General features: G+C 36.7%; 1 protein-coding gene across 5 annotated transcripts in view; it reads right to left on the bottom strand.

Annotated features, from left to right (window-relative positions):
- kl-2 (dynein heavy chain 2, axonemal kl-2) overlaps positions 1-24,532 on the bottom strand; it is a 564,598-nt gene that overhangs the window by 39,483 nt on the left and 500,583 nt on the right. For all 5 annotated transcript variants that reach the window (XR_014132735.1, XM_081769103.1, XM_081769086.1 and 2 more), the window contains 3 exons: positions 19,635-19,819; positions 15,249-15,471; positions 8,152-8,268 (listed from right to left, as the gene is read on the bottom strand). Coding sequence is in view for 4 of the 5 variants with exons in the window: in XM_081769103.1 (XP_081625229.1) it covers positions 8,152-8,268; positions 15,249-15,471; positions 19,635-19,819 (525 nt within the window). In the remaining variant the exon portion in view is untranslated. The remainder of the gene's footprint in view (positions 1-8,151; positions 8,269-15,248; positions 15,472-19,634; positions 19,820-24,532) is intronic.

Below are 24,532 nucleotides of genomic sequence, written 5' to 3'. Positions count from 1 at the left end.
GAAGGATTATCTACCAACTCATATTTTAACACCACAATAAACACATTCATAATTAGGGAGAACATCTGTAAACTACAAAAACAACAAATTCAATCACAGAGCATGTTCCTCACGCTGCCTTCTCTTATAAACAGTTCACCACACCGTTTGCATGTTTTATTTTCCATTTGCATATGTTGTGTGTTTCTGTACGTAGGCGCTAAGCAATAATTTGTGAAGTTTCGTGTGACACGAAAACTGACTGTCTTTTACTTTGATTTTTGTAGACAAGACGCCAAGATGTTAGTTCGTGAAAGACAGAAATCGCTCTTTTGGTTGGAGGATGCAGTTCAGCAGAAATAGGATCTGACTTCAACGTACGACATTCGAATCTCGACCCGGTGAGAGACAATGTCGTGAGAAAACTCATATACAAATTTAGCGCAACTAGAAATGTGGAAGACGAGCCGGATGAATAAGAAGTGTAACTGATCCAAACACATCACCAGCCGTCTAATGATTTTTGTGGCTAGCTGTGCAAAATGTCTCAGTTTGAATACGTAACGAAAAAACACTTGCAATTATGCACGTTCACACGACCCTGTTCAACAACGCACTGCCTGCTACCTTAGCTTGTTCACTGGACATATTGAGTTGCGACGCTAGACGCGTGACTTTAGTCCATCCATATGTTGTGATACTGAGTTGAGTGTCACATTGAACGTCAAAGTGGACATTTCATTTGTACTAACCTAATAATTACAGAGAAAATTTTCATAATATTGTACCAACTATTCACCTGTTACAAAGCTATTGATAAAAGCAAATGGTATAGCGAGATATTTATTTCCGTAAACGACTGTATGAAGTGTATTAGTTTCAAACGTCTTGAATTAAATATATATAGTGGTTTTCAAAGCTAAACCAAGTTTTCTTATCAGCAGTAAAACTGTCATATGGTTGTTAGCGACCACGTGCGGTTTGTCAACCAGTTGGATGTTGCCGGTATTACAAAAGCTTAGCCGCTCTCCCTGTCGCCAGGGTAAACAATGAAGTCTCCAACTATTTTTTTCTGTGTTGCAAACCAATAAGCAGATACATAAAACCAGAATAACCATTTAAAATAGGGATAAAATACGTACAGGTCATTCAACAAGTAATTTTCTCTCCTATTAATATAATAGTAATAATAATAATAATAATAATAATAATAATAATAATAATAATAATAATAATAATAATAATAATAATAATAATAATAATAATATGATTATATATACGTCCGAGCCATTTCGGGCTACTGTGCATTTACGGTAATGCTCGGAAAATAGAATAGAAACTGGACCGCACGTTAGACCGATATTGTATTTTTACCCGTATGAATCGGGTTTTCCCGCTTGAACCGTATGAATAGGGATGACCTGATAATCCCGTTTTTATGAAAACAAGCTTAGTCTGTCATTATTGTAAATGATGTGTTGTTTTACTTTATTATCATAACACAAATTGTTCTAATTATCATGTACGAACTCATAACGAGTCTATCGGTTCAAACGGTCCAAACAGGCCAAACACGGGTCAAACGGGTTTATCAGGTCTAAGGATCGAGTAAACTAAACGCAATGGGTATCGGGCGGGTACAGTTTACCCGAAAAGTTCAAGCACTAATTATAGGTTAAAGTCAATACTTAAGAGCTCTAATTGTTTGCATTCACTTTTTTCTTTCTTTTTTTTAGGTACCCGACCAACGAACTTGCGGATACATAAATATAAATGCTCAAATCTAAATTATTGCATCAACGTGATTTACTATTAGAAGTTAGCGTGATGCACTAATGTTAGTCTTTTATAAATATTATTATTATTATTATTATTATTATTATTATTATTATTATTATTATTATTATTATTATTATTATTATTCGACAGGCCATCTGTCTATAATGACAATTTAGAACTTTCTTTTTTAAAAAAGAAATGATTAAAAAGCATTCTATTAAGTACCTAAATTCTCATATGTATTAATGTATGCAGGTTAATATCTGAGTAATAAAGCTATCATTATTAATTTCCTGTGTATAGTATTTTAATTTGTAGTTTGTCCAGTTTTTATATACGTGACGAATCACATTAGAAAGAAACTGATCAATTATATATTGACCTGTATAACTATATCTTAAAGTTAGAAATAATATACTTACAAGCAGAGCAGATAAACAGGCAGAATCTTTATTAAGCCTATTACTAATATTACATATTATTATTAGCAATAATAATAATGATAACTAAATTCCTGGCGCAACAGCCTTTAGAAGGCCTGGACTTATGGCACTCATTTCTGTGGGGTAATGTGTTTAGAGGTCTGCACGAGCTCGGGCTACTATGATAACCGTAATAGGGTTAGCCATACTGAGAGCTTTATACAGTTCTACCTGAGTTGGAGCGGCAACGCCGGAATCTAGTTACAATGAAGGATTTATGGTAGGGACAAGTAAACCCTTAGATCTTGACCTTCGAGGAAAAAATTGGCTGTTTTGTCGCGAGCTATATATATATATATATATATATATATATACAGATGGTGATCAGAAAAATGGAAACACCTGTAGTTGGCAACACGTCAGATGTATGGGTTGGCAGTGGTGTCGTGGCGCCGGACCGCTGGTGGTGGTGTGTTAGGTTGGTCTCCATACTACGTCAGGCGCACTGGAACAGCAGTGTCCAGTGGCTGCAGCAGACGGAGGTAGTGTAAAATGGAATTTTCAAAGAGGGCAAATTGTTGGTGCGCGGTTATGTGGAGTGAATGTGACGGCAGTGGCTACTATGTTAGGTGTGTCGCGTGGGACAGTGTCGAAGGTGATGACGGCCTACACAACACACGGGAAAACCACATCGGGGAAGCGGAACAGTGGGCGGAAGAAAATCATGAGTGACAGGTCACGCCGGGTATTAAAGCGCATTGTCACGCAGAACCGTCGTGCCACTGCGGAGCAAGTGACGAAGGAACTCAATCAGCACCTCCCCCATCTTGTTTCGACAATCACAGTCCGCCGCGAATTACATGACACGAACTTACGGGGTCGTGAGCACGGGCCAAACCGCTCATCAGGAACCATAACGCTTAAGCACGCCGCATATGGAACCGTTGGGCACCATGCAACTTGGACCGTTGAGGATTGGAAACGTGTGATATGGTCGGATGAGTCATCCTTTACCCTATTCCCAACCACGGGCCTTGTTTATGTGTGGAAAACGCACAAAGAAGCTTATGATTTGCAGTGTCTCCGCCCAACTGTAAAACATGGCGGCGGCTCGGTGATGCTGTGGGCCGCCATATCATGGTTTTCATTGGGTCCTGTGGTCACACTTAGCGGACGAATCATTGCCAACGATTATGTCGCAATTTTAGGAGACCACTTGCATCCTATGGTCCGGATGTTGTTCCCGGACAATGACGTCATCTTCCAGGATGATAATGCACCCATTCACACAGCTGGCGTTGTTGCAGCGTGGTTTGAAGGACATCGGGAAGAAGTTCAACACCTCCCCTGGCCCGCCCAATCCCCAGATCTCAACATAATTGAACATCTGTGGTCCGTCTTGGAAACACTACTCCGGCGACGATTTCCACCTCCATCCTCTCTCAGAGAACTGGCCGATGCCCTGCACGAGGAATGGTGTAAAATTCCACTTGCTACCATTCACGACCTCTATGCCTCCATCGCACGTCGCAACAAGGCTGTTCTGAAGGCGAAAGGTGGCCCGACACCATATTAATCTGATAAGTTGCAATTTCGTTTAGGTGTTTCCATTTTTCTGATCACCATCTGTATATATACAGTGGCGGATCCAAGGGGGGCTATTGCCCCTCCTTGACGCTCAGGTATACACTGGATAAAATGGGCTTCAATCCTGCTTTACACTGGATAAAGCGGCAAATTATGGTTTAGCCCCTCCCTTGATCATATCCTGGATCTGCCAATATATATATATATATATATATATATATATATATATATATATATATATATATATATATATATATATATATATATATATATATACAGTAAAACCTGTCAACTTGACCACCTCTCTATCTTAGAAGTTAGCCGCATTGAATCAATGTTTATCTTATGATGATAATAATAAATTTACCTGCGTATCTTGGCCACACAAAATATGTTTTGTTGTTTTTCTTAACTCTTTCGTATTCCCATATGAAAGCACGTACAGGAATTCAGGAAATGGTTGTACGCATTTCTTTACCCTGTCTATTTTGGTAAACCATTAGCTATATCGGCTGCTTTCATCAGTGAGGAGCTTTAGTAATTTTGGAAAATTCTTAAGGTTAAAGCTAACCATCTCAATTGTAATCTGTTGGCACCTGCCAACTTGTCGAAAGGTAGTGGAGGTTTTGAGATATGAATTCCCTTAAGAATTTTTCAAAACATCTTTCGCTCTAAGGGAAGCACTTGTAGCTCATTAACAAAAGATAGTTAAATACGAAATTTGAATGTGCATATGTGCCAAAAAGAATAAAAAACATTCGTCTAGAATGAGCCACCATGAGTAAATTTGTTAATAACTGATTTGCTACTTTTCAAAAGGTATCTACAGAAAATATTTGTCACTGCCGAAAAAATCATATAAACTGCCAATAAATTGTTCAATTTCTAATTTTGCTTTTCTTGTTTTCAGTCGGAATAGCCCAGTGTGCTACAATGCCAATTTCAATAAACTGCGTACATACGTTTCGATTTTATGGTTGTTTGTGTTATTGTGTTTTCAATCCGAATAATTTAGTGTACCAGACTAGTTTTCAGGAAGAGAAAGGTACATACATTAAATATATTGTAGTACTTTTTCCTAGTACTGGTATTGTTATGATTACTCTATATAAATTATTTAAAAGTATCCGTTGTGCCGTTGCTTATTAAAATTATACAATCAAGTAATACCAGAAACCCTATTCTAAAAATACACAAATTACACTTATTTTCTGTAAGTTGGCCACTTTTCAATGGAACCGATGGTGGCCAACATAGACAGGTTTCACTATATATATATATATTACTTGATAATTGCAAACTCATACTGGACAATTTCGAAGAAGTACTTGTAAAAGATGCATTTATTTCCAACACAAAACGTGTATATGTAATTAATTTATGTGAAGCACTTTATTTGTTTACTACAAGGTCAACAACAAACGTCGAACATCAACAGTGTAATTCGATTTTGTTTTATAAACATACACATGATTAATATAATATCTTCCTATAACTATTACTTAAGCCTGTCTCAGATGGGACTGAAGTAAGGCTGCGATTCACGATCTAAAATTCACGACCTTACTTAACGATCGTGTGAGAAGTAACTTGCCCCTAGTTCAGGTTGAAATTTTCTGCTGTCCTTATTTGGATCCTGACTTGGAAGAAATAGAAGCAGTTTCTATTTTCATCTGGACTTGCATACAACTACCAATCAGAAAAGAGTAGCGCCTGACGACATTCAACTTTATTTCTCGCTGTAATTTCAAAACAATGCTGCCTGGACAAGAGAAGCACAAATAGTATTAATAGTCATACGAAAAATATGATTTTTTTTTTTTTTTTTTTTTTTTTTTTGAGCATGATTTATATTATTTAAAAAATGCAAGAATAAAGACCTTAGAGGAAGTATGCAGTGAAGGTATCCGCCCGAACATTACAGCTGTGAACAAATGTAATTACATCTTTTACAAGAATAAAAGTAGGTGATTATTGTGCAATTTGTATACCAAAAAAATGTAACATGTTAAAAAAAGCGTGCAGGTTTACTTTTGGCGCACCACTCGAAATAATTGTTCAAAAATTAGAATTCTTTTATAATTACCTTCTTATTGTTTTCTAAATGATTTATTCTGGGCGATATGAAAATATCCACATGGTATAGTTAAAATTCACGGGGGTATCATAAGCAATTGTTGAAAAATTATATTTATTTTACGATTTGCGTATAAATACAGCGTCCGGATGCATGCATAAAACCTACAGCCCAAGAAGCACAAAACGACCTGCGCTAGGTCGCTACTAAAAAGCACGAATACTATCTAACCGAGTAATAGCAGAGCGAAGCTGTAGGGCTCGAGTGGTCAGTCTGAAGGGAACCGGCGCGTCAGCGAAGGTGGGTATCTACATAATCGAGGGTAGTGAAAACGAGTGGGTTTTGACAATGATACGAGTCATGGTTTCGTACTAGTAGCGTTTCCCTTGTAAACAAAATACAACTTCTGTAAACTGTGTAGAAATTCATTGCCGGTGGAAAATAGTTTCTATATAGGCATCTTTCATATCAACTCATTTATTTTATACGTCGTAAAGCACTTGTAATAATTTTAGACTAGTAATCCTACACTTCTAAACATAAAATTTAGATGTGATGCGCGAAGAGTAAACCAGCGCCAAAAACAGAAACAATGAGAGTTAATTGTCATCAGTGTTATGTGGATTTTGTGAAATTTTAGGGAACAGTTCTACAATGCTGGCACAATACAAAAATTCCAGCTGTAGTGCATGAGATGGGATCCCGGTGGGTATAAGTTTACTTTATGGGCTTTGTGGGTACTGAGCTGAGAGAATGCACTCAGTACCTATACTAGAAAATTGCTCTTTTTCTTTATTTTAGCTTTCCGCTCCTGATAACTGCCCTCATTTACATATTTGGACAAGCCACTTGATTTTCAGTTTTACAATCTGGTGGATTCAAGGATCTACAGACCATTTTTGAGCTGATACAGACTCCCTCATGTTCGTATCTTGCTGCTGAATTTCTGGAGTTACTAATTTCAATAGGCTATGGAACTGAATAATCCGTTCTGTAGTTTTTTTTTTTTTTTTTTTTTTTTTTTTTTTTTTTTTTTTAAACGAGGATTTGTAAGTAGTTCATTATTCACCATTGAAAATACGGTGCTTTCCTATGTATTTTGCGGCGAAGAATTCACTCCCTGGTCCACCAGCTCCTCTTTACTTTCTCTCGTTTTTTTTGAGGGGTTGGGGAGGGCGGATTTTGTGTCAGCAACAGAGCAGATATCGCTGCTATGGCTATTTGATTCTCTTCAGATGAACTCATATCGTGAAATAGAAAAACAATAATATTTACGATTTGCGTAACACGTTTTTCGTTTGTTTTAATACAGCGACCACGAGATGCTCTGCTGGTAAAACCTACTTAGTTTTAAGGATCGTCTGAGACCCCTACATCACCTCAGGATAAAAGAAATTGCATGGAAGTTTGAGTTAAGCAACACTGTTAAGTTGTAGCCTGGGTTGGGGCCTTAGTTCAGATCCGTGTGAGACGGGCTTTACAAAGAAATTCCTCAATATGGGTGAAGTATAAAGCAGTGCAATACTACTAATAATAATACTTTTCACAGATCTTCGTGCAATCTGATTCAACAGGATACGTCCACCTTCATGAAGAGTGCAGGGGTTGGACAAAAAAATCTAAAACGTTTGCAAAAGTGTGAAAATCATACCTAGTATGGTCTGGGGCCTCCTTTTGCGTCCAAAACAGCTTGGATCAGACGTGGAATGGACGTATACAGCTCCTGAATCGTGGTGTGTGGAATTTTGTACCATTGTTCCTACAAAACATGCTCCAATTCCTTAAGGGATGCTGGTGGAGGGTAATGAGACCGAACACGCGTTTCTAACTCAGACCACAATGGCTCAATGATGTTCAGATCTGGTGATTGTGGGACCCAGGGGAGGTGTGATAGTACCTTTCGATACCCCCACAATGTTCGGCACTGTTGCCACTGAAGCTCCAACCAGACGGGCACCAACGATCATGCCTCTTTGGAAGCCTGTCAGGTCGCCCATTTTACCGCACCACTTTCACACCACGAGTCACAGGTGAACTGGTTACTGCTGACGGAAGAGGAAGGTCATATGACACATTGAAAACAAAAAAACGATCGGCAACCGATCACGTGTTGTACAGTGGAGGACCAAACTTACATGTCTTGTATGAAGTGTTTTTAGATTTTTTGTCCATCTCCTGTATGTTTATGAGATTAATAATGCACTTGGTTCAATCATTCGGCTGTAGATGCGAATTGCAGCATCCAATTTAAGCACCAGGATATGCAATGCATTTTATGAAAGATAAATAACATATCTAAATACTTACTTCTTGCAACAGGACAACATCAAGAGGCTTCTTGTCTTTCCCAATAAGTTTCTCTGCACTTTCCTGATCAATAGGGTTTGGAATTTTGGATAATACATCAGACGACAGCTGCATGACCTGTAATTAAAAAAATAATAATAAAGACATTTTTACTTATGACAATGCTAAACTGTTAGACCCTATAATGCAAATTTTAATTGTTAATATGTAATAACTGATTGATTGCTTATTGATCATTTGTTTGATTGATTGATTGATTGACGGTTTAATGGAACGTCAGCATCTAGGCTATTTGTCCTCGTCTCGATTAACACTACGATCATGATAAAAACAAACATGTCAAAATATAACCCAAAAACTGCTGCAAAAGAGAAATAAAAAAACTAAATGAAAAGATAATAATAAATATATACGAATAACAAATATATAAGAATAAATAGTAATAATGGTAACAATAGAGAAAATATATAACAAAAACAATAAATACTAATAATAGTAACAACAGAGAAAATATTTAACAATAGCAATAGTAAAACAAGAAAAAAAAAAACAATAGAAGGTCAGAAATCAACGTTTCAAGCGAACCTTTCCACGTAGGTCAAGTACCGTCCACTCAATGTTCGTTAGTTCCTCTTCCACCATGTCAGATTTCAAAGAAACTGCAGTTGGCTTACGAACAAATGTAGATTTTGTTATTTTCGGGGACAGAATCGTATCGTTGAGACGGCCTATATGTTGGCTTTGTTGAATATTTAAGGGGGTCGTCAGCAGCGATTATATTGGCCCCCCGTTACGATAATGCTAATGGCCGATACATTCTGTGGATTTGTGGCCGCTTAGCATAGTCGTTAAACGCTCTTGCCTTCGGTGCAAGCGGTTCTGGGTTCGATTCCCGGAGGGGACACTTGGTCGAAAAAGTGTAAAAGCTCTTTCAGGCCAGCCATTCTGAGTGAGATTTTCCTCATTCTCATCAGACAAATGCTAGGATGGTACCTAACATAATGGTCCCAGGCCGATCCTTTCCTTCCCCATTCCTTTCTTTCTCCCCAATTTCCTGGGCAGTGTGATCGCTGACACACGTCATCCCTCATACGTGACGGGCTAATATGGTAATAGCTGACGAAATCTCAATATTTAATTCTTAATCTTAATCCTAACATTCTCGGTATTGAAAATTCAAAATAAAACTTCCAAAAGAGGGAAGGTTCAAGTAAAAATGCATTAAAAATAAAACTTTAAACAAAATAAAATTGAAACGAAGCGTGAAAATGTTAAAAGAATGAATAGCAAAATATAAGAGATGTAACTAGAAAATAACTCAAAAAAGCAATAAAGTAACACACAACAGAGAAAATTTAAAAAGAAAAACTCAAAGAATGTGTCAACTATTTCAGTCTCACGAATAAAAGTGAGAATATGATCACTAGAAACCGCATTATCCCCTAAACCTGAATCGAGACTTTTAGGTAATCCTAAATATTCTCTGAGTATTCTGGACATTCTACAAGAAGTGCCGAATACTCACAAAGAACGGACATGAACGTATCAGTCGGACATCCGGATCAAACCTAATCCATTCGATGAACATAACAAAGATATGTTCATGCACAAAAAAATTAGGTGCCACGGACAACGGAGTTAGTCCCTGGGACCCATTAACCCTGTTAGTATAAAGAAAATCATAAGACTCGTAGTGAAATAGCTATTGCATCAACACTGTTCATTGGAAAGTCTTGGTTTATAGTTTATTCTCTTTAGCATGAAACAAGTTTCCAGAGGTGCTGTGTATTGGGGGGTCATAACGTACTTGAACAGGGTAAATTGGGAAAATGTCAGGAAAATTCCCTCCAGAAATCCCTACCATCAACTTTGGAACCCTCTGGAGTGGCCCCGGTTAAAAACACACAATTCAAATGTATCTCTAAAAATACTATAGGGAATAAGAAATGACTGTACCAAGTTTTGTACTGATAAGCGGAATAGGTACAAGGGGAAAATGTGTATTGGTATACAAGCTTTTATCTCATATCTATTCCGTCTATCAACACAAAACTTGGTACAGTCATTTCTTATTCCCTATAGTATTTTTCGAGATAGGTTTGAATTGTGTGTTTTTACCCGGGGTCACTCCAGAGGGTTCCAAAGTTGATGGTAGGGGTTTCTGGAAGGAATTTTCCCGACATTCTTCCGATTTTCCCTGTTCAAGTATGTTATGAGCCCCAATACATAGCACATCTAGAAAGCTTGTTTCATGCTGAAGAGAATAAACTATAAACCATGACTTTCCAATGAGCAGTGTTGATGCAATAGCTATTTCACTGCGAGTCTACGATATATTTTCTTTATACTAACAGGGTTAATGTGCCCCAGGGACTTACTCCGTTGTCCATGGCACCTAATTTTTTTTTTTTATGCATGAACATATCTCTGTGCATGAACATATCTTTGTTATGTTTATCGAATGGACTAGGTTTGGTTCGGATGTCCGGATGACACGTTCATGTCCTTGTCAGTGGGATGATACAATACTCACAATACAGACGGTTAACGTCGCGCAGTAAACAGGAATGAGTGAGATGAGAGTGTTCGATACATAAGCGTGTAAGGATCACTTTGTCTAGGCGATTAGCATGTGACGACGTATGCCAATTACACGAAGATGTTTTGCTATTTTCGTTAGGCTGGTTCCAATTTACTTACTAGTGACAGCCTATCCGTTGGAGGATTTTGCAGAGATCAGAGAACGGGAGAGAGTGCTCCACTGCAATATCTGCTAATGTGGCGTTCTTGAGGTTCTATATCGGCAAAATCGTTTCCCCGAATGCTGATGTATGCGGCACCTAGCAGACAACGAGGACACGGTTTTGTTGCTGTAGCTCTCTTAAGATGACATCTCTTAAGAATATCTTGCACCAGGGGGTATTTTGTAAAAACATTCTGCAGGCTTATTCTACCATTTTGTGAGTCAGTGTAGATAAGTACACGTCGAGGCGAAAGCTGAAGCGTGTGGTCGAGAGTAAGCTTAACTGCTGTTTCTTCAGCTGTAAATACTGAACACGGGCGATGTAAGCGAAATTCTGAACTGTCCGCATTTGTGGCGAAGACACAGCCAACATAATTCTCACTTTTTGAGCTATCCATAGAAAACACATTAAAATTGAGACACTGTTCCAGTAACACTCCGAACTCTTGTTAGCAGTGGTCGAAGTGGGGTGGTATGCGGTGGTATGTCATACCGCCTCTGGTTTTTCAGTGATGAAGGCAAACCGCCTCTGGTTTTTCAGTGATCAAGACATACCGTCACTGGAGAGTAAATGCTAAGTACCTTTAATAAATCCATTTTTATACACAGTAATTGACAAATAGCTTTGCATGTAAAAACATTTTATTTCTTATGTAGAAATAATTTCTAAGTTGAGAACACCGACATTTTTATCTTTTTATTACGTTTTGATTTTAAAACGAGGTGTTTTCAAAGAAGTCCATCTAGTTTATATTTTAATGTGCCATATTGAATTGTTTCTTTCGTATGTACGTGTGTCTTTTCTTGTCTTAATTCATATGAATGTCGTGTTTTGATCATGGGCGGATTTAGGGGTTGTCTGCTGTGAGGGCGGATCTTATGGGGGTTTGAAATATCTTTCATTCGAGTGGAGCTCCGGGAGTTTTCCCGCAGGAAATTGTTAATATAAAACCCCGTTTTTGAGCAATTCTCTATAATACAACATAAGGGTATATTTTCTCTTATTTTTTTTCAGAAAGTTGTTGGCGATGGGTCAAAGTCTCTTCATACCTCTCCCCCTCCCCGTGACTAAAGACAAGCTCTTCAGTGGTTTTCAGTCATTATGTAAATAGAAATGCAATCTTTTAGGCAACATACCCTCATTGTATTTTAACATTTAGATAGCCGGTATGTCAAGTCAAAATCGTAATAATACATACCGTCTCTGCATTTTTGACTTCGAACACTGCTTGTTGGTATTAATTGGCTCTTGTGTACTATTTCGTATTTAATGTCAATCCAAGCCCGAGGCTTGGTGGAGTCAATAACCAACGTGGAAGAGTGCACACATATAGCAAATAAAGAGATGGCCATACAAATTCTTCTTCGATGGACTCTCGTAAGTGAGCGTATCAAGGACATGTAACCAGAGGACATGCTACATACCGGCAGTAAATTTGGCCATCGGAAGGCTGCAGATGTGGTCAGAAATACAATACACATGGGCTGTATAATATCTGAAAAGTATCTCACGACGGTAGGCTAACGATGGTTTGTTTGCTTCTTTATAAAGGCTAACAACAGAACTACTTCGGACTGCTCCAATGGTTAGCCTAATACTTACGTGACGAATAGTGTCAAGTTGTTTCGGCAGAAAAAAACGACCAAAAAAAAAAACAACACAACCATGTCTAACTTGGAGGAATCAGACTACGATAAAATCGCACTACAACAATACGAACAGCATCCTAGGTACAGTAGAGAAGTGCATGAAGCAAATTCAGAGCTTAGAAACAAGGATATTTAAAATCCCGAAAACTTAGTGTCCACGTTAACCGTTGATCAAAAGTTAAACCCAAAAATCGGACTGTGTCAACAAATGAGACACAAATGCCTCCGAAATAGAAGTCAGGAACAACTGGCCACAGAAGTGGACACACTGATTTTTTTTCCTAGAAAAACGAAAGCCTGTCTTGTTTGATTACCGAACAAGACGGTTTTATGTAAGTTGACTCTGTCGAGTATTATCGCAAACATATCTGGATCGGCAATAAATAATAAAATAGACAACATAAAGCAGACCAGATACAGGACCTTGGATCTGGAACAAAACACTGATGACAGCGGCAGCAAACTGTGTGACACTGAGAACACAGTGTTTTCCTGCAAAAATCGCTTTGAGAGACTAGCGCCCACACAACCCTTAGAATAACATTTAGGGAGTTCTTTATGAATGGCGCGATGTGAGTACGAAGACTCTAACCATACAGCTGCTTTAAAATTCCATAGTGACAAGTTGAATCATAAGCCTTTTACAAACAAACAAACAAAAACGACGGAAGAAGGCTAGCTGAATTTGACTTTCGAGGTTAGCAAGACTTTCGAGGTTGTCTATAGTAGATCGGAAGGTGCGAAAATTACATGAAACTTGTTTAAAAGAAAGTTTAATTGTAATACCAAAAGAGATGCCTGTTCACTATGCACTCAAAAATATTAGTTACAGTTCGTAGGAGCAATGGGTCTGTAGCTCGTAACTGTTGTTGCACTTTCTCTGGTTGCAAGATTGGAAGCACCAGTCTCATGCCAACGAGGTGGGAACGTCTCCTTCAACCAGATGCAATTAAAATACGGCAATAATGCAAGCTGTAAATTGCTCGAGACGCTGCGCAACGTGTCGTAAGTTATACTATCAATCCTTAGAGTAGTGTTGGACAACCTACTCAAGGGTCCACTGTCCATCTTTATTAGGTCTTCCATAAACTACCTGCAGTGGTATACGCAACTATGAAGATAAACAAAGAACATGCAGATGAAAGGTGATCAGATGAATGATAAATAAACTGCCCTCTCTGCCCTACTTCCGTCTCGACGATGAGAGTCCTTTGCTTGAAGGGGGTAATATCGTAATAACAACAAAACTCAAATTCATCGAAGAAATATCAAATATGAATGTATTCATATGTTCAATATATAAACTAAACTACTAGCTGTTTACTCTTTGATACTCCAATAAGCATTTAGTAAACATAATTATTAGGTAAATGTACTATAGAAGTTAAAATTTTGTTTTCCCTGATAATAGGATCAAAATCAATTTGATATGTACTAATATAATACCGAAATGTACCTTTTGAGATTTCAAGTAGAATTAAAAACAAATTTTTGTACTAGGCAAGATAATCAAATACACAGGTACTTTCAAGTTGTGATTTATGAATAAATAATTCTGATTTTAACGTTATTTCGTACAATAAAATCATACTAGTAATTTCAACTTGCATTTCAAAATATTTACTAATATGCAAACTATGAAATAATTTACTACTATGAAATAATTGTTTTAAGAAAAAAATATTACTTTCAAACTATGTGATACAATAGTTTGGTGTGGGTGCCGTGATTTTTTAAGGACAATTACTCAAGGCTTGTAAAGTTTTCGAAAAGACTTTAAATATATGAACAACATATTTGCTTGTATGATTCAATAATGAAAATATGACCTGTGAAAAAAGAAAAAAATGACGTTTACTTTTTCCTCATTAACTGTTTACTCCATTGGCATCAAAAGAACGAATTTTCCTTACGAAATATATGATAATATTTAGCAGAGTTGACATAACGGACAACCCCCATCATACAGATTATAAAGCAATAGCTAAACAAGTTATTTCTGTAATGTACTTCTCTACACTTTACAGAGCACATGATGTGTAAACACATACAGACGTGTTGTTGTTGTAACTAATAAATACTAAAAGTAGATATGGATTAATTCTTGCTCTTGATTGCATTCTTGGTAAAGAAGTAGATGAGGTTCATACCCACATTAAATTGTAGTTTATATGGACTCTGTGCTAAAATGGTGCATCAAATTATAAGGAAATATAAATTACTACAGCATAAACGAATACCAAAAATGATAAGTTTATTGAATTAAATGAAATAACATGATGTCCTACATTTATGCCCTTTAAGTTAAAGAATACGGATGATAAATGCAACTGGGACTATGGCAGAAACAGTTATTGATCAAGTGGAAAGAAACGAGAGAAATAAAAATGATGTAGTCCTCCACAAATTCAAATAATGTAGGATCGATCCTACATACGAGAGGCGAGTTCTTTAGCACTGAGTTACCTTGTTCCTGCCTTATTCAACCACTACTTCCTTCTATTTTTACTGGTGTTGAGAGGATTTTTTTTAAAAAAAATATATAATATTATGTATGTGAAACGAAATTGGAAGTAGGGTAATTGTATATCCATTTGAAACACGTTTCCCACTGTCTTTGGTAGCACTCAGATGACATTAAGAAACAGAGTCACTTAAAGTTAACTTCTCTACTTCGCAATAAACACAAAAAATTAATATTTACCTTTTCTTCTCTGCTTTCACCTTCACCCTCAGCACCTTGGAACTGAATAGAGAGTAAGGTATTAAACATAGTAATATTTTCTGTTATTTGGGAAGTTATATCCGCATTTGGATGCTGTCCGAAAGCTTCAGGACGATCCATGGCAGGAAGCATTGATATATGATCATGGTAAGATTCAAGAGAACCATCTCGTGGAATGTAATAAGTAGTTAAACTTGATAATCTGTAATTAAAAAAAAAATCAGAATATCAGAATTAATGAATGAATCATTATGGTTTAATGGGGACGTCAGCAGTCTCATCGTGATAAGGTCAATGGCTGACACATGCTTCACATTGAACATTAAATACTTATAACAGTGTAGTTGAAATAAGTAAGAGATTAAAAAAAAATAACTATAAAATTAAAACTGTTCCGGAAAGACCAAGAGAAGAACTAAAATACAAAATATATGACAAGAAACTAAGTTAAATATAATAATAATAATAATAATAAAAGATAACACGAAATATTTGAAAAAGAAAATTCTCAGAGCACGTTAACTATTCCAATCTCACGAATAAAGGTAAGAATATGGTCACTAGAGACCGCATTATTCCCCAAAACCTGGTTACGTTTAGGTACTCCTATACGTTCCCTGAAATCTGAGTATTCTGAACATTCTACAAAAAAGTGGCGAATACTCAGTGGAACAATACAGTTTTCACAACACGGACGGTTAGCACCATGTAATAAATAGGAATGTCAGATGTGTGTACAGTATGCAAGAGTGTCAGCATCACCTCAATCCAATAATTAAGATGTGACAACGTCTTCCGATTGCCCGAAAGAACAATACATTATAGGAATACCACAAAATGAGACTAATATATATCTATATCTATACCTATCTCTCTCTCTCTCTCTCTCTCTCTCTCTCTCTCTATATATATATATATATATATATATATATATATATATATATAATATAAATGTATCCCTTCGTGGCAAACTCGGATTTCCCTTCGTGTATAACGATTTCGGGTGGAGATACCTGTCTCGGATACAAACCCGACTGATGATTCGAGTTCCACTTAAACAGTAGATCCCATTTTATATACCCTCAGTGCTAAAAAGGAACGTTAAATTCTAGTCAACCAAGCAACCAGGACATTATAAATACATTAAACAGAATCACCCTACTACATAACTTCCTTCTATCTTTGGAGTTCAAGTGCAAGAAAGCCAATTAGAGATAGAAATAAAATAAGATTACCCTTACCCATATTGTTCTTTTATCAATAACAAAATACCTTCAGTCAATAAATTTCAAGTAAACATACGCCTAGCATCAGGATACGGCAAAAAAGACTAAGAAACAAAATTAATACCATACTGGGAATCGGATTGTTGCAGAATCTGAAGAGAAAATCAATAAAATGTTAGAAAACTTGAGGAAGGGCTTTGAACAATATTGAATGAAAATAAATGTTAGCAAGACAAAAGCTATGGTGATTGGAGCGAAGAAGTCGGTGCCATATATAGAAGAGGGGAGAAAATAGAACAGATGACTAGTTATAGATACCTGGATAGTATTATTAGTAGTGATATGAAGTGTGAACGTGAAATAAAAGCAAAGGTAGGAATGGTGAAAGAAGCCTTTACAAGTAAGAAAATACTATTTTGTAGGACCTTGAATAAAGAGTTAAGAAAAAGATTCATAAAATGCATCATATGAAGTATTGTACTGTATGAGTCAGAAACATGGACATTACGCAAAAATGATAAAAAACGACTGGATGCTTTCGAAATGTGGATGTGGAGAAGAACGGAGAGAATTAGCTGAGTCGAGCGAAAAACGAATGAGACGGTGTTAGAAATGTTAGGGAAAAAGAACAATTTTAAATATTATTAAGAAGAGGGAAAAAAAACTGGTTGAGACATTGGCTAAGAAGGGACTGTATCATGAGGCACGTGCTAGAGTGCATGGTGGCAGGAAAAATAGGGAGAGGGCAAAGGAAACTACAATTAATGGACGATATCAAAACAGAAAAATTGTACGTGAAGACAAAGAGATTAGCGGAAGACCGTGGAGCATGGAAGCTTCTCAGCTGCAGCAAGTGACCTGCAATAAGGGCAGAATACTTATGTTGATGATGACTGGAAATCCGACAGAGGCACACAAACTTTAAATAAATTAATTGATAAATATGATAAGAATTCTACACTAGTCTGTCATACCGTCTTTGCATTGGATAATACAGCTATTTCTTTCTTACTTATTTTAGGAATCGAAGTCAGATTTACAACTATCAATCTTTCAAAGCGCCTGAGCAAGATGACACATTGCACTATTCGACACATGCCAACTAAAGTGTAAATTGCATATATCATTGTTAAGTTGTAGACATTTAATTTTTAAATAAAGAACAAATTTAAAACATTGCCCTTAAATTTTATTCTATAAGTTAACGTAAACATATACTTACAAGGCCAAGACTACACCGAATTTGAGATCGTAACATATCACACGCCTGTGCTTTAATAAGGTAAGCAATGTCATATGCATAACTATTTACGATACGTGTAAAGTAGAACTACTTCAAAGATTTCTGTTATTAGTTTGGTTAAAGTTATTAATTCAAATTCATGTAACAATTACTTGAACAATAACATGTAACAATTACTTGAAAACAGACCTCGTAAATTTGACCCTGCACCCCCTCCCTCCTGCTCTCGTAATACACGTAACAGATATGGGAATGATATTTCTCGGGATATTTTATTTTATCTTAACCTATTAAACCTTATTCAATTTTAACTTGACAACATACTCACATGATTTGTTATTCCTGTATGACCCCAGACGCTTCTCCCTAGCTTTTTCCTCTTTCATCTTCCATTTGGTGAAATGTGTAATGAAAGTGTACTGTGTATTTTCTTTAATACCGGTATCATGGTATTGTTTTCACTCTTTTTTAGTAATATATACTGTATATATCGAAATGAAATAAAAAGATACTCATATAACAGTAATTGTCAAAAACACTACCGGAACACAATTTTTATGCTTTCAAGACCGTCATCAACGGAGCAGAGAAGAAAGAAAACAAGATACGAGTGAAATCAAAGGAAGTTCATTCAAAAGTAGCAGTTGGCCATGTTTGAAATACTGTTAACATTCCTCCCTCCCTCCACATATATAGTTGTTACTTCCTTATCATGTAGACGACAGACTGTTGAGTTTCGAAAATGAAGTATCTATATTTAGTTTTAACAATGTGCTTCTGTTTACCTCATAACTACCTTTTTTACTTAATATATATGTATTTCTTGCACAGGTCCTTTTTTCTTGCTATATGTGTCTCTTTCCCTTAGCAACTAGAAGCTCTCCTCTATAAGGATCAATGTTAAATTATAGTAATCAATAACATAATAATAATTCTCTACTTTATTTTCAACCGTAATAAACTCATGCATCACATTCTATTTTCCAAGATGATAATTGTTTCGAACACTTAAATAAAACTATTTGTGCGATATGTTGCAGCAACACATATAACGTTTAACACGTTCCACATAAAACAAATCTGTTCTACCTCGACAGATCCATGAAGACTAAACTTTAAATCCTATTCAAAATCTAAGGATCTTCTGAAACATGAAAAAATATCGGTCAAAAAAATCTACATACTTTGATGGAAAGCTGAAGTCTTCTGCTGTTCTGGTGTCTAGAAATTATTATATACACATAACAAACTCGTTGTGTACCTTCCAAATAGAACTCATTCAGTTTTCACAGGAAAAGATAAACTAAAATCCTAGGGCAACAGTATTTAGAGGGTAAGGCTTTCATGCATTTGGAGCTATGTGTGGTCAGCACATCGGCTCCCCTCACCGTAAATACTGGTTTTCTGGGCCGGAGTCGCTACTTCTTTCTCTCAAGTAGCTCCACAATTGTCTTCGCGAAGCTGGGTGGACGCTGCAGTGCCAACACCATCTGGTGTGTACGAAGAGTTAACTATCTCTCTGACCAGACCCAGCACTGTTTGACTTTGCTGATCTCACAAAAAGGGTATTCTAGTGCGAATAAAGCGATGACTCCCGTTAATAGGTATTTTGCAGAATTTTCTGTGCTAACCCTTGATTTTTTTTTAAAAAAAAAATACAAAGATAATATTATTTTTCTATCGCAAAAAGTAAATGTAGACAATACAGAATATTTTAGGTAAGTATAATCACGAAATCTTAGTATTGCTCACGCATCTTAGGAAAAGGTTTTTTATATATACAGTTTAAACAAAATATGAATTCTAATAAAGAATAATAATTTGTATTTTAAATATCAACTATAATATTCCTGAATCATAGAAGTACTTTACATGCTCTACTTTTTATTTACTAACCTATAATATGGCACATAAATTGCATCATTACAGAAAAACTGATTGATGTAAGTATTCAGCAATCGTCTGTCAAAATCGTCAGTAACATGTCCTCCATAATTCACTCCTGCTATCAGATATTTCAAGGCATCCCACGGAGTTTCTTCATATTCGTTCAAATATGTGTTAAGTAAAATTGCTGATACCTTAAAAAAAAACATGTTAAACATGTTTAATACTTTTGAATAGTATTTTTGGTTGCGATAAGAAGTAATAACTTAATACAGAACAAACAAACAAAATATTAAACACACATACGAACGTAGACACATACATACATTTATATATCATATGATCAGAAGATCAATAACATATTTTTCCCTTCCATTTGCTCTTATTACCTTAGGATACTCTTGGCGATTTCGGCACTACTCTTCGATTAAATTGTTAATAAATTTTCGATACGAGGCAGAAGTTATCCCAATGAGTCACCATGAATAAAAGGAAAAAATACGTTATACGTTATCGGTCTTGTGATCGTAATAATGTAAATAATCGAAAGCTAATCTACATTCTATATAAGGTTAAAGACACTACATCAATAATGTAACCAATGTAGCTCAAAAGAGTCATGTACATTTTTCCCTACGAAATTTATTTTTTCTTGTATTGATGATATTGAACGCCAAATTTCTTTCTATTCTTGCCCAATTGTTATTTAAATCTTAGATTTTTATCTTTTCTTCTTTGTTCACATTCGTTTCATATTCACAATTAAAGGCAAATGTCGTTTACAGTTAGAAATTTACTTGTCTATTACGTTTCATTTTTCGGTAAGTAAGCTTGAAAGTGTTAGAATAAGTCTACTGAGTTTAAAGAGAATATTTACTGTACTAATAGTATTTGTTAAAAACTTCAAATATCTATATGGTAATATATTAAATTTCGATTGCTTTTCTATTACATTTATAATGAATGGTTTTTAGTTGCTAAGATGGTGAAATAATATTAATAATAATAATAATATAAACATGTCAGACTTTAAAATTTAAAGAAGTGATTGATCGTTCAATTTCGGCTTTTCCGATCGACTACATTGTAAATTTTGTTTAAAGCTCTAGGGTTCCGTTATAGGTTAAATCTACTCAATTTAGTTTTAATGTATATATGAATAATTTAATATATGAGTAATTATATTATGCGTTTAAGGGTTAACTTTTGAGCTTTATTGAATATAAATATTTAGGATAACATGTATTTTAGTTTCACAATTTGAACATGATATGACTGAGACAATGTGATAAGTTTCTCTTTTTCTGTTCCTCAGAGTTTACATTTGTCCTTTCCATTTATATTACTATCGATAATTTATAAAAATGAAATTCCAAAAATAAAATTTGACTACTACCTGACGAAACTAAATACTGTATGGCTGTCTTTTCGAGTAGGTTTAAGAAATTAATACTGTTCGAATGCAAAAAGCAATAATGACGACACGAAATTGCGATATTCATCAAGAGTCTGCTTTAAACTGAATTACCGTTTATTTCCGACTAGCAGCGTTCACCCCGCTTCGATGTATTTTAGTTTCACAATTTGAACATGATATGACTGAGACAATGTGATAAGTTTCTCTTTTTCTGTTCCTCAGAGTTTACATTTGTCCTTTCCATTTATATTACTATCGATAATTTATAAAAATGAAATTCCAAAAATAAAATTTGACTACTACCTGACGAAACTAAATACTGTATGGCTGTCTTTTCGAGTAGGTTTAAGAAATTAATACTGTTCGAATCAAAAGGCAATAATGACGACACGAAATTGCGATATTCATCAAGAGTCTGCTTTAAACTGAATTACCGTTTATTTCCGACTAGCAGCGTTCACCCCGCTTCGCTGCGGTCACCCCGGAACGCAATAAACTTTGTTACTTAGATAATTTTTACTTTTTCGCTTTCAAGTGATATGATAAAAACCATAGAAGATTGCAGTAAATCTTAACATTATATCGCCTGTCATTTATGTTAACCCGCCCCGCTTCGCTGCGGTCATCCCGGTGCTGGCATATTGTAAAAGTGTCTATAAAAATAAGCAAATCAATTAAAAAATTTTAAACAGAAGATTCAAGCTATTTTCCGCTGTATATCGCCTGTCATTTATGTTAACCCGCCGAGTGACACGGTCATGCGGGTTGCATATAAATACGTTTATTTTTACCTATGATGAACTAATAACAAAGGATTTGTACGTTATGGACACCTGAATGGTCAATTATCTCAAGACACTGGTAATTAAAAATTAAAGTGATATGATAAAAACCATCTAGGGTCCAAATCTTAATAACCCCCCAAAAATGAAAGAAATTGGTTCAGCCGTATTAGCGTGATGAGCGGACAAAAAATTGTACGTTCTCTTTTATATATATAGATCACATTTCGACCGCTATGCAAAAAGCTCTATGATCTACCCATATTGAAAATCAAAGCAAAAATTATTCGAGTGTGCAGGTCCTGCATTTTCTTTAATGACACAAAGAAATTTTACGGATCCGAGAATGACTATTCTATACAGGGCGCGACAGCTATTTGAGAACAAATAGTATAAGTGACACAGTATCCTGTGTGTCATTGTAACACATCCCTTTTTGTTGCAGCAAACCCTAGGCTAACCCAGGAAATGAAGAGGCATGCAATCATCGTCTCCTTGGCTGTAGGACACGCCGATTCCAACATCACTGCCTTCCTGAAAGTCGCCCGGTCATTCGTCTACCAAGTTCGGAGAGAACTGGAGGCCGCCAGTGGTGATGTGGAAACAGTTTCCCACAGGAAACGACATTGTCATCGCTCGGACAGGACTAGGACGCCCGAATTCATTGCTTCCGTCCAAGCTGTTGTTGAAGCGGACCCAGGAAAGTCCTTGAAGTCACTCGCAAGGGAGAAGCAGGTTGACGGAGGCCACCATTCGACGTGTGGTGCATGAAGACCTCTGTTGCAAGTCGTACGTGATGTGAAGAGGCTAGTTCGTGTCCGCGAGAACCAGGAAGAATAGAGTGACCCGCGCCAGACGCCATTTGAACAAGCTGAAACATCTGGATCAGCCAGAAATGCTCTGGTTCTTTTCGGATGAGAAATTCTTCGTCCAGGACCAGAAGGCGAACCGCATAAATGATCGGTGACTGTGTAAAACACCCGAGGAGGTTCCGACCGTCATGCACACCAAGTTTTCCGCCTCTGTGATGGTTCTGGGGGTCGTGAGCAGTGAGGGCGACGTGATGTCTCCACATTATTTTAGGCAAGGTGCCAGAGTCAACGGCGTTGCTTACACCGATGTGTTGAAGACGGTTGTGCAGCCCTGTATTACTGCTCTAGCACGTGGCAGGTCATACGTTTTTCCAACAGGACTCCGCTCCCCTCCATACGGCCCATTCAACCCAAGAACGGTTGGCCACGAATTTTCATGACCACCTCACCCCAAACATGTGGCCCCCCAGCTCCCCTGATGTCAACCCTTTGGACTTTTACATCTGGGGCGTGGTTAAGAGGACATCCAATAAGCATCCACACACACCGTTGCGGCTCTCAGGGCAGCTATTGTGGATGCTATGACATACATTCTCAGGACCCATCCCATTCATGCCTGCCGACGGTTTCGACGCCGTTTAGAGGCAGATGGCGGTTTCATTAAATGATATCCTGTATTGGGTCTGTCTTTACGTGTACATAACGTTCAATGGTCATTAAATGCTCTATCTTTAATCTATGCTCCTTTTTTCCGCGGACGTTATTTTGTTCTTAAATATCTGCCGCACCCTGTATATGAGTTAAATTCATACTAAATAGTAATGTCTTTGAGAAACATATTTTTGTAAATGCTGTGACGTAGCTGTTACCCACAGCCGAGTTTCAAAATTGATTGATTAACTGAGGTTTAATGGGGACATCAGCATCGAAGCTATTCATCCCCGTCACGATCAACGCGACTGCCCAAACACAGATTGCCGTAAATATAATTTAAAAACCAGCGTATCAAAATACAACAAAAATATTACTGCAAAAGAGAAATAAAAATCTAAGAGATAAAATAATAAACATATAAGAATAAAAATATTTAACAATAACAATAAATATATACAAATAATAATAGTAACAATAGAGAAAATATGTAACAATAACAATATCAATAATAGCAACAACATAGAAAATATATAATAATAAAAGGTCTGAAATCAACGCTTCAGGCGAACCTTTCCACGTGGGCCAAATACCGTCCACTCAGTATCCATCTTCCACCGTGTCAGATTTTAAAGAAATTGCAGGTGGTTTACGAACAGGTGCAGATTTTGATCTTTTCGTGGAAAGAACAGAATCATTGAGCCGTCGTATACGCTGGCTAAGTTTTAGGCAGGAAACGAAAGGTGGGCGGCAATGAGCTGGTGTTCGCCGAAGAGCATCACTAATAAAAACACGTGGGGCTTTGTGTGGTTCGCTAGCCTATCGAATTGAGTCTAATTTCTGGACTTTTGTCAGGAACAAAATCTATGTGCGTTAAAATGTCAGAGGTTTGAATTACCACATATTTATAAAAGGTAGTTGCAACACTAGCAAAGGGCACAGAAAGCGAGGAAGGAATGCTTTCTTTTAAACGACGCTTAGCATCGGGGGCAGAGATCTTCTCAACAACAATTAGCTCTCGGATACGTTTCTCACGTTGAAAGGCTGGACACTGTTCTGACCAAGCAGAATGCTCGCCCTTTCAGTTCACACAAAAGGGCTTGCTGGCTATACAGGTTTCGCACCATAACTACCCTGGCCACAATTCGCACAAAGAGCAGCACTCGCATTACACGATGTGCTGGTGTCAGAATTGTTGACATTTGAACAACGCAGGGAACAGGGAATATAGGAACTCACCTTAAG

This window comes from Thermobia domestica, chromosome 1, assembly GCF_964235325.1.
Source record: "Thermobia domestica chromosome 1, izTheDome1.hap1.1, whole genome shotgun sequence".
NCBI lineage: Eukaryota > Metazoa > Arthropoda > Insecta > Zygentoma > Lepismatidae > Thermobia > Thermobia domestica.
This window is presented reverse-complemented; position numbering and strand designations above follow the sequence as displayed.